At 43.8% G+C, this 16,067-nt stretch overlaps 1 protein-coding gene across 5 annotated transcripts in view; it reads right to left on the bottom strand.

Moving 5' to 3' along the window:
- The window catches only part of BANP (BTG3 associated nuclear protein), a 127,220-nt gene continuing 111,153 nt past the window's right edge, over positions 1 to 16,067 (bottom strand). For 2 of the 5 annotated variants that reach the window (XM_031614968.2, XM_090149469.1), the window contains 2 exons: positions 4,143 to 4,286; positions 5 to 548 (listed from right to left, as the gene is read on the bottom strand). In XM_031614968.2, the coding sequence (XP_031470828.1) occupies positions 477 to 548; positions 4,143 to 4,286 (216 nt within the window). In that variant the 3' untranslated portion in view covers positions 5 to 476. Of the gene's footprint in view, positions 549 to 4,142; positions 4,287 to 16,067 lie in introns of all 5 variants that reach the window. The other 3 variants (XM_031614967.2, XM_031614970.2, XM_090149470.1) reach the window with 3 other exon arrangements.

The raw sequence follows: 16,067 nt of genomic DNA, 5'->3' as shown, positions 1-16,067 counted from the left end.
GTCTGAACAGTGAAAAATATTTGAGCTCTTGATCTTCGATACGTGGTAAAGCAAGTATTGCAAAGCAGCAATACACCTCCCAAGACATTTTGCAGACATTCAAATGGTGTATTTCACAGAAGAAACAACAGGATGAAACATGAATTTAAGTCTCACTGTTTTCGATTAATTGGATTTCTTTCCAAAACGACTTTTTCCTCCTTAAATATACCTAAGGGCAGGCCCACGTGTTTGGTTTGTTTTTTTTTTTCCGAGGGGTAAAATTCTCAACAGACGCAGCAGTGCAGCTCCAATTGCAGCAAATGGCTCTGGTTTGTTCTGGGTGAGCACAAACGGATGGTCAGAAACCTGCTGTGTGCACAGGGGCGACTGTCAGCCTATGAGTCCATCTTCCTGGGGCTGCACGACGACTGCAGGGCTCCATTTCCCACCGTGGCTCGCTGACATCTCAGCTCACGCAGCTTTTCACCACTTTCTTATTGGATTTGGATCGCTCCGTGTTCTATCTGCATTTCTGGTTGGATTGCTGACTGGAGGGTGTCAGTGCCCTGCAGAAGGAAAAGGGAGATCAGGAAATCAATATGAAAATGTTTGTTGCTGATGCAGACAAAGGAGCAAACCACACTAATACAAAGTTCTTCTCTACGCCAGTGCAATATCTGCACAAATATCAACTCCACGATGCAGCTGAAAGAGAAGCGTGCTTACAGAGGCACTAAAAATGGCCAGAGGAACAGAATGGCTTCCATACAAAACCTAAGCAGAAGACTAATGCTCTTCAGGATGGAAAAGAGAAGGCTGAAAGAACAAACCCATAACAAGGGTCTATAACATCATGAGTGGCACAAAGAGAGCAAATAGGGAAAAAAAAATAAACCTATTTAAATGTCTCTTCCCAGAAAGGAACCAGCTGTAAGGAGAAGCAGAACCAAAGCTGTCCGTGCCCAAGAGGATGTGGGCTGGAGCTGAATGGTGCCATGGAAGAAAAACCCATCAATGGCAACTGCACGAAGGCCAACAAGTCCCAGGGTGACAAAACTACCACAGTATAATTATCTGTTTGCTCTGTGCTCCTAATTTTCTCTGCTGGTTCAGGACACGGGCTGAGCAGACTGCTGGCCTAACCCCCTGCAGTCGTTCTCTGCTCTGTGCCAAATGAGAATACTGCTACCAATATTTTTTGCCTCTAAATTCTTCCTAAGGGCCTCAGGTTCTCCCCACTTTCCAAGCCTAAACAGTCCTCTGTGAAAGAATTTAACCCAAAAGCAATTAAAGGAGGTCTCATCAAAGATGGAGTCGCCCCACATCAGTACTATCAGTGCTGGGAAAGGGTAATCCTGCAGCAAATCACCCTTTGGACCAAGTTAGCCAGTGTACAGAAAACCAGATCACGGAGCATGTTAAAGCTATAAAATGAGAAGCATTTCAGAACAGCTGTACTGGCTTGGATAAAGTCCCTCACACCCAATAATCCTTCCCCTGATAGCAGCCAATATCACAAGCACAGATAAACTCTGAGAAAAGGGCAAGTGCTTAATGGTATTTTCCTGCACACTCCCACAGATTCCGGAGATCTGTCCTGGATGGATTTTCCCTCCATAAATTCATCTAATCGATGCTTTATGTAACGTCCTGGATACAGAAGTGTTTCCGTGGAATTCTTCTTTTATGACAATGTCTTCCCTGCTCTCAGCCTGGGTCTGAGGCTCGATGAACCACAGAGAAGCAGAGGTGGAAATTCAACCTGCGTTCCTCTCCCTTAGGCTTTGCCATACAGCCACAGATTATTTATTCAAATGAAAATACGGGAGATTCAAAATCATAAAGCACTGCTTCTATGCGACAACTTGGCTGTGAAATTTTCTCTCCATCTCTCTGATTTATGGCCAGTAATTGTACACCACTACAAGATCTGTACCCAGAGGTAATTCGGCACTTATTTACACATTCAATAAATTGGTGTCAATAGATCACTGTCAATAGACGAGTGTCAGAGCAGTGAATAATCCTAACATACTGCCACGTTTGTTAGCAGGAAGGTCTTCAAGCGATCCAAGTTTTCTCTCCCAGTAGATGAAAACTTAATGGAATTAAAATAACTACCAAATAATAGGCATAACGGTAATGCTGAATGTTTCTCCAAAATTCAGACTAACGTAAAAGATTGCCCAAAGGGGACAAGAAGCACAACTTAGGTTTGAAATTGCCTGCGAAAGAATGTTAGCACATTAGTAGCTCGTGTTTATATCTGTTCTATAAGGGAACTAAGAGCCTTCTGGAATACTTGCCATTCTTAATTCTGCCTTCAGCCAATTTGCAAATGCAAAATCATGCATTGCACTGAGAGCACTGAATGGAAGCGTGCAGTGCTGTGTGCTTCAGCTGGAGTCGGAGAAGGGACTCATTGCAAACAGCTCCCTGAGACTCAAAGTCGTGGAGAACATCTCAGTACCTTGGCAAAGCAGCCCACGAATACAATCGTTGCTCCAGTCTTGGTGAGAGATACCTCTATGACCTCTCCTTTCTGATGAAGACCTTTCTAAGTCTGTAGGACTGTCCCACAGTATTAGCCAAAAAAGCTACAGCTATCCCCATAACTCCGAGCAATGCAAATTCCAAGTTGGTTTCTCCGATTCATTATCAGATCCTTGGTTTTCAATTTGTGTAAACCGAGGAAATATTTATGGCAAACTTATTTTTAGTCTGTTTTTCCTTTCATACTTTTCTTATTTCACATTCCTTTTCTGTTTCTCTTCAGCTCTGTATAAATCTGTGGTTAACCACAATACTAAAATCTAACATGGTGCAAAGCGTCCCTGAAGAGAAAAGTAGCTCCTCTGGTGGCTGCCAGTCGTGTGGGAGATGAATGCTGATGTTTATAACCACAGCCTCCTGCCATGGGAGGTGGGAGCCAAGGGGGGAAGCAGAGCCTCCAGGAACAGACCCAGCCATTGGGTGCTGGATTTGAGATCTCCAAAGCATGGAGTGAGGACAGCAGCATGGCAGAAGAGAAACACCTCTTGCTATGTGATGCCTGTATGCCCATTATTTGCATGGGACCAGCAGTACTCTTGGTACTGCACAGCTTCAAGAAATAAGGCACGATCCATCAGCAATGCTCTCGTTGTCTAGCACTACTATAAGTGACTGTGAATCGATGACTGAGGAGGGCTGAAAGCACAGAGACAAACCTAGGGAAGGAACATGACTTCCTCCATTTCTTTTGCAGCTCAAAAGACCCAACATCCAAATGTTTGCAGCCAGATCAGAACTCTCTGCAAAACTGCATATATATCAAAATTCCCTTCTAAGATCGGCTGCTGAGGCTAGCATTATATTCTGGCAGGTAAGACAATACACATCTCACCAGCACTAAGCATTCTCTAGAAAAGGAGCCGCTACAGTTGGGTTCGTGGCACAACATGTAATCACCTTCAGAAAAATCTGACAACTGCTTTTTTGTCTTCCATAACTGCCAGCAGGCATGGCTTTGAGTTGGTCCTAGCCTCAGCTACGTGACTGTTCAAACTGATCAAGAACAGAAATAAAACACACCTCCTCCACCTTAACTGAGACCATCGAGTGTTCACTTACAATTGCATACATTGCAGCTCCCGTGGGAAATCCAGGCTGCAGATCAAAAGAACTGGAAAACTTCTGTCAGAAAGAGAATAACCTTTTTAAGAGAAACCTCAGTCTGAAAAACACTTTTTGGATAGTTTCCAAGCCAGTTTTTCTCCATGTCCTGTAAAAATGGCTCTCAGCCCTCAAGGATGCGGAAAAACAATGGTGACCAAAATAACTGTTCTCTGGGGGCACTGAGCAACAACGCCGAAGAAGGAATAGTCAGTTTTACCTTTAAGAAAATGATGTTTCTTATTATAGATGGCTCTTCTTTTTTTTTTTTTTTTAAGCAGTTTGGAAATAGGATCATATTCTCGAATGAGTGCTCGAGCCCATCCACACCTGAAGAAAATGACTTTTGCTAAATTTTTGTAGTTTTGGTTTGGAAACAGGGCCGTGAACTCATTCAGATGGCTCATCTGGCAGATGTTTCAAACGAGTTAAGTACATTCAGAAGGTAAATATATATATGTGTGGCAGATATATATATATATATCTACACATATACGCAGGCATACTTGACTGGTTGCAGAGTGGTCTGTCACTGGTGTGAGCTGCACATACTGGACTTGGATATCGCTGCCTTGCAGTGGGGATCCATCAACTCCTCCTGATGCAGGCTCAGCAGATGCAACAGCTATCAGCTGAGCGCCCTGCAACACCTGCAAGCAGAGCAAAGGAGAAACAGCTTGTGAACAGGCACAGCCAGAAATGCATTAGGAAACATCGACCTGAAAACAGATGCAAAACCAAAAATGATTAAACAGAAATTTGAGAAAACTTGTATATCAGTAACAGTTTAAAGAATATGGGTCTCCAAGAGGACGTGGTACACACATGGGAGATTCTCACTGCATTTTGCCTTATGAGACCTGGATTCCTGCAGCTGTTCCCTGGGAGGGTTAACAAGCACCATACCTGGAAATGTTTGGCTCTCTTATGATCCCTAACACAAAATAAGTCATCCCCTACCTGTAACAACACTAGGAAAGGAATATATCACCCTGGTGGCCTATGCTAAATAGGTCAATTTTGATTCTAATTCATTTGCACAATAGTTAGCACACTAATTCACCAGTCCAATTCCCACATCTGTATTCTCTGGGTGCATCCAATTCCCCCAGCTCTACTGAGTTGTACCTGTTTGCAACCCAAACAAAAGCAAGGCTTGTAGACTTAAGAAGCCACAGAGAAGGAAAAATCAAAGCACTGATTGTGCTGCATAGTTTGTAAGTATGAGAAGTGTTCTGTTTCACAGATTGCAGCAATGAAAACTGATCTGTTTGTTCTGCCAGCCGGCAGATGAGCACAGCAGTGCCGTCGCCTCGGGTTCCTCATGGGATGAGCTGGTGGGAAGCTGCTTCAGAAACCTCTTCTGCTCAGTTTGATGATGGCAGAAAGAGAAAGGGGGAAAACAAAAGGCAGACACTGAGTTCACTTCTAGCATTCTCGCACCTTCAGGTTGAAGATAAGAAGGTAGAAGCCAGGTTTGCTGGGAAAAAAAAAGGACTTGTTCAGTTTTGCTTGTTTGCTGCTGTCTCTTTGCATGGAAATATTGTGCTCCCGTGGCTGGGAAACATTTCAAAAGATGTTTTCTTGGCAAACTGCTTCCAATGAGAGATAGTAGCTTTCCTAAGAAGTGGGCTGTTACCGCCCTCATGATAAATGACACCTCTCTAAGCATTGCAAAAGATAATTGATGAAGGATTCATAATTCTGCTAATGATTATTGCAAAGGGTAAGTGGGACAGACCGAGCAGTCTGCACTGCAGTAATGTCAATAGCACACAGCCATCTCCCAACTAATGTGTTCACTGTTATATAAATAGAGGGACAGAGCCAAGATACTTATTCTCACAGCCAAACACATTCAACTTTCGACAATTTCTTACAGTAATGTTTATCTTCCCATTGTACACGAAGGTGTAGATTTACAAATTACTGCTAATTAATGCTCGCAGCCACTGACTCTACACATCTGCATGCTGACTGGTTGAGGCTGAGTCCCCTGATAGCCGAAGAGCAACAAAAGAGCAGATGCTTCACCCAAAATTGCTTGCTTAAACGCATCCCTGCGATGAGAGCAATTGTAATTTACTACTTGAAACACAAATCAGAATAAAATATACATATGTGAACAACAGCAAGTCCCCCGATCTCATTTTAAAATGCAGCCAAAACATATAAATTCCGTTTTGGTTTCTATATGCTGCGAGTGCTGTTTTGTTTTTAACTACCTCTGGTATTTGAACCACAGCACTCAAAAGATGCCTTTCAAACGAAGGAAAGAGAACCGAGAGCAAAAATAACATTCTGAACAAAAGCTTCCCTTACCCAAGTATGATTTCTCAGCTGATGGGAGGGTGGGTGGCCGTGAAGGAGTGGGCAGCACAGCCCCTCCCTGGGGAGTGCAGGAGGCCAAGAGGTGACCCCTAGGAAGGACCTTTGGGGTGTTGGCAGGGTTTGATGGGGATCTTGGATGTTCTGAGGTACCTTTTGCACCAAGCTGCAAAAGGATGCTGCGTTCTGTTTTTACAGGAGTAAGCAAAAGCCTCTTGTCCTGCACTATTTACTTTGGAACGACATGATACGCCTTGTCAGAACGACACGGCAGCCCGTCCTATTGATTATCTGCAGCTCTAAAATGTATTTTGTCTCATTAACTTCTGAAACACAAACCTCAGGACGACTGCAAGCAACCAAACCAGCCCCTTTCTTGCACGCAAACTGCTTTAACAACAAAGAAGCCAACAGCTGCTAACAGCACCAGCTTCCCTGTCTTAGGATGTGCTCCCAGCTGCACCCCTTGCAATGGGGACCTCATCACAGAATCACAGAATGGCCTGGGTTGAAAAGGACCACAGTGATCAACTACTGGTTGGATCTGATGATTTTAAGGTCTTTTCCAACCTGAGCAGTTCTAAGTCACCTTTCCTAGCTCTCTCCAGCAGCTCTACTGATTGATACTTGGTTCAGAAAAAACCTAATTGAGGCCAATGGAGAGGGAAGTTTGCTTATGGTCCTGGGGCTCTACAATACTTTCTTTCACAGTATTCAAAGTGCCACAGAAAAAGAGGTATCCCAGTTTCCTTTCACACAGGGCAGGAAGGTCCAGGACGAAGAAATTCTCTCCAAATCTCACACTGACATGCAGACAGACAAACAAAGGTGAAAAAGGACAGAGTTCATACACCAGATCCAAGCGGATCCAAACAGACCCCAGATAAAAGCCCCAGCCCTACGACTTCAATCTGCCCCATTTCACAGTTCTGTTGTGTTTGCAAATGCCACAAATTCTATAGGAAACTATAGGGAGGCTGCAAAAATTGCAGACATCAAGGAATCAACAGCTTTATGTACGCAGTGGAGGAACAGAGACCTCAGCAATAGGGGCAGGTGTGAGGATATGGCTTTTCTTTGGCTGCTCACTTGGCTCCCAGACCAATACTTCAACCTTGTGATTCTTACCCGCCCTTGACCTTAAAATAAAGGAACTGTACCACAAAAATTAACAATCTGCCCTGAAAATGAACCTCTTTTCCCAACTCCGCTGGGCTCCTCTAACATCCTGCCTCGCTGCTCCAAAACAGGTAACAGAATATGGTTAAACTGAAAAATAACAAACTTTCCTTCTAACAGAAGGGATTAATTCGTGCTCTGGACACCCACAAACAAGCAGCTTGGAGGCAGCTTCCACTCACTCAGCACATAACCCAGCAGGACCCGACTCTGAGTTTTGCTCCTGCTCACTTTGGTGAGGGCTCAGATCAGTGCTAAGAACAGCCCTACAAAAGTCCACCATAAAATTAACCAGCGGACCTTAAAAAGTATATATTTTTTTAATAATTGGGGGGAATATTTGGAAAAAAGGCACGTTTGGCTATCTGTTACTGCTTGATGGTAGTGTAAGCTGTTGCCTTGACAGCGACGAGATGTTCAGCTCTCAGAGCCTTTACATCACCTTTACATACCCCTCTTTGCAGACGTGTTGAAGCTACCAATGCTCTTCAAGCACTGCTGGTGGCCTGGCCTGATCTTCCCAACCTTCACCTCTCAATGATGACAGCACTGCACGGTGACCCTGGTGCACAACCCACCTCAACCACAGAGCACCAGTGAGCCCCATCCCTCACCGTTCCCAGCAGCTCTCAGAAGAAGAAAATGTTCCCCCGACTCCTTCCGAAAGAACACTAAGTGCGTTTCTATTAGTTTTGATTTTCAACCATCCTAGAAATACCAGAAGGAAAAGTATTTTGCTCAGCTGTTTATAATGATGTGTGAACTCCTGGCATTGCCCGCACACGCAACCGCAGCCTCTCTGACCAAACATTTGCTTTCCTTAGGGCTTCCAATGAGACTCAAGAGCCAACGGATCTGATAAAACAACCCGAGGGATGGACGCATCCCTCCCGTTCTCTTGAAGGATGCTGTGCCCACAGACATCACCCACCCCTCCTTACAGCAACACGTGGGCTGGATGGGAGCCGCAGAGCCTCGCAGCAGCATCCAGCTGTGCTCCCATTCACCCCAACCTTGGCCTTCCTTTTTGCTTCCTTCCCCCCTCTTGTTGTTTTTCTCTCCTTCTCTTTTCAAAGTCTTGATGGATGGAAACATAAAGGCTTTGAGTCGGGAGGTCCCAGATTTCTATTTTTGGTCCCGTCTTCAGTGAGTTTGCCATGAAAAATGTGGTAATAATAAAATTAGTAGTAATAATGAAAACCAGCTATTTGCTCTGCTCTCCTCCTTTCCATTTTTGCCCATAACTAATAGTTCCATTCAACATTCATCTGCCAGGGCAGGAAATAATAATAATAATGAAAAAAAAAAAAAAAAAAAGATTTAAATATAATAGATTTTCCTTTGGTTTCTTCCAAGATTATTCAAACACAATTTCCAACCATGGTTCAGTTCCTATCATCACATCCTCAGCTGACTTTACTTATCACAGAAAATGGTTCATCTTTTTAAAGTCTTTTAAACTCACTCTCTCTCCCCCGACCCTTCAATAAAGGCAATTGTTTCAGGATAACTGAAGTTTGCTTAGCAAAAAACCAAAGCCCTCAGTCTGGTCCTTGACAGATTGAGCCTTCTAGAACACATTCTTGCTACCGTTGTTGTGTGCTTTTTTATTAATCCAGGCAAGCCCATATGTTTGCCTACCTATAAAAAGCTCAAAAACAAGACACGCTGGGATTTCAATGCCTTTTTTTCCACCGTTTCTTCCCATTCCTGCTGCAGGAATGCAATAAAAGATGACGTTTCTTTAAATACTGAGACTGACTCACTGAAAGGGTGGCTGTTCATGGATGGTTCACAGCTGAAAACGCCGTCACACTGACACACAGCATCCGAGCAAACGCCGCACAGAAGGAGGGAGTTTGGGAGATTTGCAGAGGAAAATGGGAAGCTCGGTGAAATGCTGCAGCTAAAATCCTGGTGAAAGGACAGTTTGGGTGCAAAAATGTACAGACAGCAATGGCTTTATTGCCCTCCTGTGCTGTCATCATTGATGCACTCAAAGGACAAGCACAGCTCCAAGCAGGTTGCCAAAGCTTTGGCAGTACCACTCCTGCAGCACTTGCTCTCAGCACGATGCATTGCTTTGCATTTGGCTTAATTAAAAGGCAGGTGGAGTCAATCATATCAGAGTGCATACATGACCTTTCACTTTCATTACTGAGCGTTTCATTACACTGCCATTACATAGCATTAATTATCAGCTTTCTTTCATATCTTTCATTGAAACACCAAATAGCATTAATCAAAGATATTTGTGGGAAAACAGCAGAAAATACAAAGCAGGAAGGCTTCAGTGGGATTTTTGCAATATATCAACTAAATTATTTCCAGTAAATTTAACACTGCCTACAGTAATTTGCTACGGAGCTTCCTTTCAGTGATCTGAATGGTGCCTTGGAAATGCAAAGCCAACAAGTACAGGCAGTCAAGCCCATAGAAAAATACACAGTCTATTTTTGATAAAGTAATATGAATTCATATTAAGTACTGCAACATTTTAATTATTTACTAAGTGTATTCTAAACTTTTCCCCGAAAATTGAATCAAATTGAATTAAAAATGCACCCAATCTGTCTGTGCTCAGATGGGCTCCATCAAAACAAAAAAACAACTGTTTCCAAAGGAAAAATCAAACTATGACATCTGCTTTCCCCTTGGGACAGACACCAGGTAGGGCCTGGGCTATGGAAAGAAGCAGCCATGGGAGTGGGAGACCCAGCAGTAATGAAGTGACTACAAGCGAGGGTCTCTGAACAGAGATTCCTATTTGCATTTCCATCACCCAAATCCAATGGCTCCGCTCACCTGTCCTCAAACACTGCCCTGTGTCTGATAAGGATTCTGCAGCAAATTACACTGCTTGAGGCAGCCCATTCACTTTCCCATTCCGACGCGTTTTGTTTAAAATAAAAGCATGCTAAACTGAATGCAAGTGGAAACGACATAAAAAGGATTCAGTGCCCTTAAAGATTAAGGGTATCATCCTGAAGTTAATGATCTTGTCTGTAAAGCTTTACTTTGGGTCGTTCCTGATTCCATTGAGCCACTGTACCTAAATTTGCTATTTATTTCCTACATAAAACGTGCCAATGCAAAAATAAATTCAGCAGATATAAAAGTCCAAGACAGGACCATTCCGGAGTGAGGAACTCTCCCCACTGTGTATTTCTAAGCGTCCTGCATCGAACCGTGCAAAATGCGACCTTAAATCTGTCAAAACTTCATTAACTTACACCCCTACAGAGCCATATAACTGAGAGCACCTCCTTTACATTCCCCAAACTAAAGCCCATGAAAACCGAAACTGATTTCGGGTCTACCAAGTGTGGAAAAATGAGGAGAGTAATTCCAGAGTACGTTTTTATCAGTGGCACTATTTCCTCGCATAACAAATAATAAACCATCTCATCTGCTTTTACTTGGAGCATATCGAGCAGCACGGCTTTATTCCATAATGTCTACTTTAAGATTCCCTTAATGCGCCGGGACAAATCCCGAACACAAACTGCAGCTATTGTGGTTAGTTGAACAAACTTTACAAAAATGTCCATCTTTCTGGTTAATGTGGTTGGATCGAGCTAGATAAGGGGCAGCAAGCTGTGGCTTAGCAGATTTAAACCATCTGCAGCCTCTGAAGAGCAGGAGCCCCTTCCCAGCACCTTGCTCCCTGCAAGCTGCGTTCAGAGAGCCCTATGGAAAGCAGGGCTCTGCAAGCCCAAGGGACAAACCTCAGCCTCTGAAAATCCTGGCATGCCATAAAGCCACCGGTATGCCTCAGCATGATGGTTTTATGGAGAGTGCAGCCGTCGGAGTAACGCTGCAATGGGTCCTGAGCACAGGAGAGTGAGATGCACAGAGCTGGACTGAGATGCACAGAGCTGGATCGACATTTGGAAGGGAAAATATGGCAGAAGTTCATCATCTTTATTAACATTCCCCTGTACGTGGTTTTTTTTTCCTCTAATAACTTGTAAATAAATAGTCTGGGGTCTTTGGAAAGCGTTCACATCTGATTTGGTAAATAAACTGGAGAAACGTAAGGGAGCCCAATAAATGCAGTCAGTTCGTGTTCTCTTGTTTCTCTTTTAAAACAGACACCTCTCTCACCAGCACACCCCCCCAACCCTTTCTAAAGCACAATGCAACCAAAGTAGTCTGACCCGTTATACCTGGATATAATACATATACCATACACAGTATTTACAAATGCATAATGTCCATGAAAAAGGCAAGGGGCTCACAACCTGCCCTCGGGTTCATAGAATCACAGAATGACCTGGGTTGAAAAGGACCACAATGCTCATCCAGTTCCAACCCCCTGCTGTGTGCAGGTCGCCAACCAGCAGCCCAGGCTGCCCAGAGCCACATCCAGCCTGGCCTTGAATGCCTGCAGGGATGGGGCATCCAGCATCCTGCCTGAACTAAGGGTGAATGTGCAGACTCATGCTTCTGCTGGGCCAGCACTGCCCTGTGTTTGTTCACTCAGCTCACCCAGCCCCTCTGAGAAGTGGCTGGTGGCAAGTGAAAAACATAATCAGTGTAATTAAGACTTTATCTTTGTACTGTTGCACTGGCTGAAAGGGATGCAGGCTTAATTACTATGAAATAAAGGACCAAACCAATGGTTTTTCTATCATGTGATCTAAGACTTCACACAAGCTCATCACACGTATGTAAGCAGTTCAAACCTACATCAGCCTTTTTTGTTTGCTTATTTTTAATTCAGAGAATGATCCATGTCACAGGTAGATGGACAATAAGGTCCCTGCCAGCATCTGAAAATGGGTAACAAAGCAAAGGAACAGGTATTGTCCCGAGATGCTTTGGGGTCACATCCTACAGATGACAAGAAGGGTCCAATGCACACAGGACTGAACTCAAGCCCCATAAAATTATGCTCAATAAACCAAAACCCAACACAGGCCTTCACTGAAAATGTACTTCCAAACTGGCACATGTGCAAACCTTGATTATAATTAGTTGGCAGTTCTGCTGCAGATGTAATTTCAGTAAAAATTACTTGGATATGGAAAGAAGAATTACCTCATCTAAATTGACTGTATCAAATTAAGGGGCTTGTAAGGAAATCTGCACCGTTCATCTGACTCATCTTTCGTACAAAGATGCTCTCAGGAAATGGCCCGCCGAGGGAAATTTCCCCAAACAACTCTGTGGTTAACTAGCAGCTCTCCTCAGACGCTGCACTTCCCAAATCACAACCCACAGCCTCGCTGGAGCTGTTACACAAAAGACAGTTTTGTGCACAGGTACCTGAGTTGAGGAGTTTGAGTATTTCTTGCTCTCCTTCTCCTCTAGAGGTGAGGCTCAGGCTGCAGTTCCTCCATCTCTTTTCTCTCTTTAGGTTAAGCAATGTGTTACCTTATTCAAGCACATGCACATCATCAGATATAATCAGCCCACCAGAATTATTCCACATATCTCAACCATCTTTCAGAAGAAAAAGAAAAAGCAGCAATATACCACCAAGCATTTCAGCCTCCCGCATCGTTACAGCCTGCAAAACCTTTTGAGTTAATTCAGTCTAAGAATGGGAAAGATGATTCAAATCCTCACAGCTGCAACACTTTGTGATGCAGCACTTACTGTTAGCAGTAGGTACAGTGAAATGGATGGAACTACGTCCAAAAGTAAGAATTTTTAAGAGCAGACCATTAAACCTCTCTACCATGATTCACTATTCGAGAAATACTAATGAAGCTTTTGGCTTAAACAGTTTTTTTGTTGGTTGTTTTTTTTTGGTTTATTTTTTTTATTATTTTTTTCCCAATAGAATGTTGTTTTTGGGATTTGGTCAACGCAGAACTGAGTGCTATTAAGAAATGGTTTGGATAGTGCAGAGACAAATACTACAGTGTCAAAGAAATGGTTTGAAGCTGGAGCAGCTGAGCGTATGAGCTGCAGAGGAGTCAGCCCTGAGTGACCCAGACTCACTCCCACTGACCAGCACTGATAGAGGTTATCCCAGTGAAAAATAAACGGTGACTCACACAGCATCTGGCTGGTGGGAAAGTTTTTGTTGTGACATAACAGCCAAGCGGGAGAGGAGAGCTTCGTCTTTCAGGGCTGTCTTCCTTTACATTTTTGTGTGACAAGTCTAAAAATGTAAACATGGTTTTAAATGTCACCCCGCTGGTCTCATTCTGCAGGCTGTGGATCCTGCCAGGACAAGTTACGCTTAAACAAAAGGTCAAGAGAAATGCTGGAGCACTTAGCTTTAAGACAAACACACACTACAGAATTCTGCTAACGTCTTCAGCCACTTGCAGCACAAAGAGCATTCAGTCCTTTCACAAATAACTTCAAACTACAATTCGGGCTGCTGGTGCTGAGAGAGGCTCTGCCCCCTGTGATGAGACTAGCAGTAAATACACCACTTAGAACAGCCAGCCCAGATCACTGAGGATCCACCAGAATCACACACATCTCTTATCTTGCTCTGAAACAAAGTACGGGTTTCCACTCAGAGCAGTGATTTCAGTTTGATTCCAAACAGGAGAGGCATGGAGGGGAGCTGCAAGTGTTTGCATCACAGCTGGCAGTGAATTGTTGGTTGTTTTTAAAATGAGCAATATAAGATGTGAAAGTTTGGCGCTTGTTGCTCAGGCAACAAAACACTGCTCCCACCATACGCTGCATGCTGCTATTAGAAGGGAGAAATATGGATGGGGGAAAGCACATGTGACAATGGCACGAGCCTATATGGGTAGGGGAACTACAAATCTGGAGTACTGCAATGCAGGGTGGTGAGGCACTGGAACAGGTTGCCCAAGGAGGCTGTGGATGCCCCATCCCTGCAAGCATTCAAGGCCAGGCTGGATGTGGCTCTGGGCAGCCTGGGCTGCTGGTTGGTGACCTGCACACAGCAGGGGGTTGGAACTGGATGAGCATTGTGGTCCTCTGCAACCCAGGCCATTCCATGGTTCCTAAGGAGAAGAAGGTGAATACACTACTTCTTGTACTTTAGTTATGGAGTGGTGTGATCAGCTCCATCTGTAACAGTCAGAAGTGCACAATGGCTCCAAAGGGGAAGCAGAACCACAGGAGGAGGTGCCTGTAGCTGTGCCTGAGCTATAGATCACAGGAGCTGGAGAAAGCTGCAAGCACATACCTGGCCATTACAGAGCGCTTAAGTAAGAAAGTAGCACTCCTGAGAATTGCCTGAACCATATTAAAAGTTTCTCATGAAAACTGAGACAGAAAATTACACTGCAGCCACAATACAAGGAAAAAAAAAGGTAGAAAGGATGAGACAAAGTGTAAATCTGACAGAAGTTAACAGCAGGTTCAAACATTCAGCTTTTTTCCTGCCAGCAAGGAACCCAGGAAACCTAAGGCAGATGCTCTCTGATTGGCACAAGTGAAGAGGGATACAGGACTGTCAGTTGGCTCAGGTTTTACTTTTCCACCCCATGGTTTGAACACAAACAACTGAGAAATTCCATCGGGATGTGCACAGGTATATAAACTCCAGAACTGCAGGTTAGAGATGCTGATACCACGAGAAAGAGACAGACATACAGTTCATAACATTGCAACCATTTCCTTAGCAGGTATTGAGCGTGTTAGTAAGTAACAAGCATCTTATTAAGGGGTCATCAGCTTCTGTTTTGAATCCCAGTTACACTGGGATGAGTGCTGAGGGAAGCTGATGGATGGTAGGAGGAGGGTGGCTGCTATGGGGCACACAGCAGAAGAGCTCAGTCTCTATCCCATGGTATTCCACGTCTGTCATTGTGGCCACATCACTTCCATGCAAGCCATGGTTCCAGATATTTTAAACAGAAAAGGATGACAAGAATGAATTAATTGAAATACAAAGTATTTCAAAATATTTCAACATACCCGACAGCTCCAATTTTGGCTTTATCTAACAGTTAAATTCATGTAAAGAGAATCCAAACTAACAGGAACTTGACCTACACTGCTTAAATCCTAGCATGGAAAAGGACAGTGTGACTGCAAACAGCTCAGTTTGCTCTGGCAGTGACCAAAACCAAAAGCAGATGGAATGTATGCTTTAAACTCTGTATCATGTTTCACTTATTAAAAAAAAACACAAAAAAACTATGTTTCACATCAAAAAGACTCTTGGACAACAGCGATCCAAAGCCATTAGGAAAGAAAAATGATTGATTTCTTTTATTAAAGTAGGTGCTCTCGCTTCTATGCACTGTCATGTTTAAAACTGTCATCTCTTCAACAAATTTAATCTGTCAGACTAACACAAATCTCCCTCCTCTGATGTCCATCAAAGCTCACAGATAAGAAATCAGTTCTAAATGCTGCCGTGAAACCTCATCTTTTCTGCTCAGCTGCTCCGTCGGCGCCCTGCTCAGCAATGGAGCTTCGCCTGCGCTTCCCCTTCAGTCAGAGCACCACGCAGGCAGAGCTGAGCACTGCCCTGGGGAAGCATTCTGCAACTGGTGCTTCCTTCACACCCGTGTTTGCGGTGATGAAAATAGGCTGCTTCTAATGCAGAGCCATAAAATGAGAATGGATCTTAACGGAGCATCAGTTTGGTGTACTGTGTATTATGGCCACGCAGATGATACTTGCCCAGTTCTGCAATTAATTCTTGGTTACTGATTTCCTCCTTAGTTTATTCCTCTCGGGTTGGGGTCAGTAAGCTGACCTTCGGGAGTTGCACGAAGTGTTAAAAATGGGAATTGCAGGTTGGGAGCACAAATAACATCCCTTTCCTGGTAGTGATTTCCAAATTGCAGCCTTGACTTGCGTGCATTAACCTCCATCATGACGCCCAGCGATGCACAGGAAAGCATTTTCAGAGCAAAAAGCACTACAGCTGATAACCAAAGCTCATCTGTTTCAATTTTGAACGAAGACGTGACTGTTTATCCACTTCCCTTCCTGCACGGCTTAGAAAACTCTATCAAGTCATTCTA

This window comes from Phasianus colchicus, chromosome 13 (genome assembly GCF_987193195.1).
Source record: "Phasianus colchicus chromosome 13, bPhaCol1.hap1.1, whole genome shotgun sequence".
Lineage (NCBI taxonomy): Eukaryota > Metazoa > Chordata > Aves > Galliformes > Phasianidae > Phasianus > Phasianus colchicus.
Note: the sequence above shows the minus strand (reverse complement) of the source record. Positions and strands in the feature narration are given on the sequence as shown.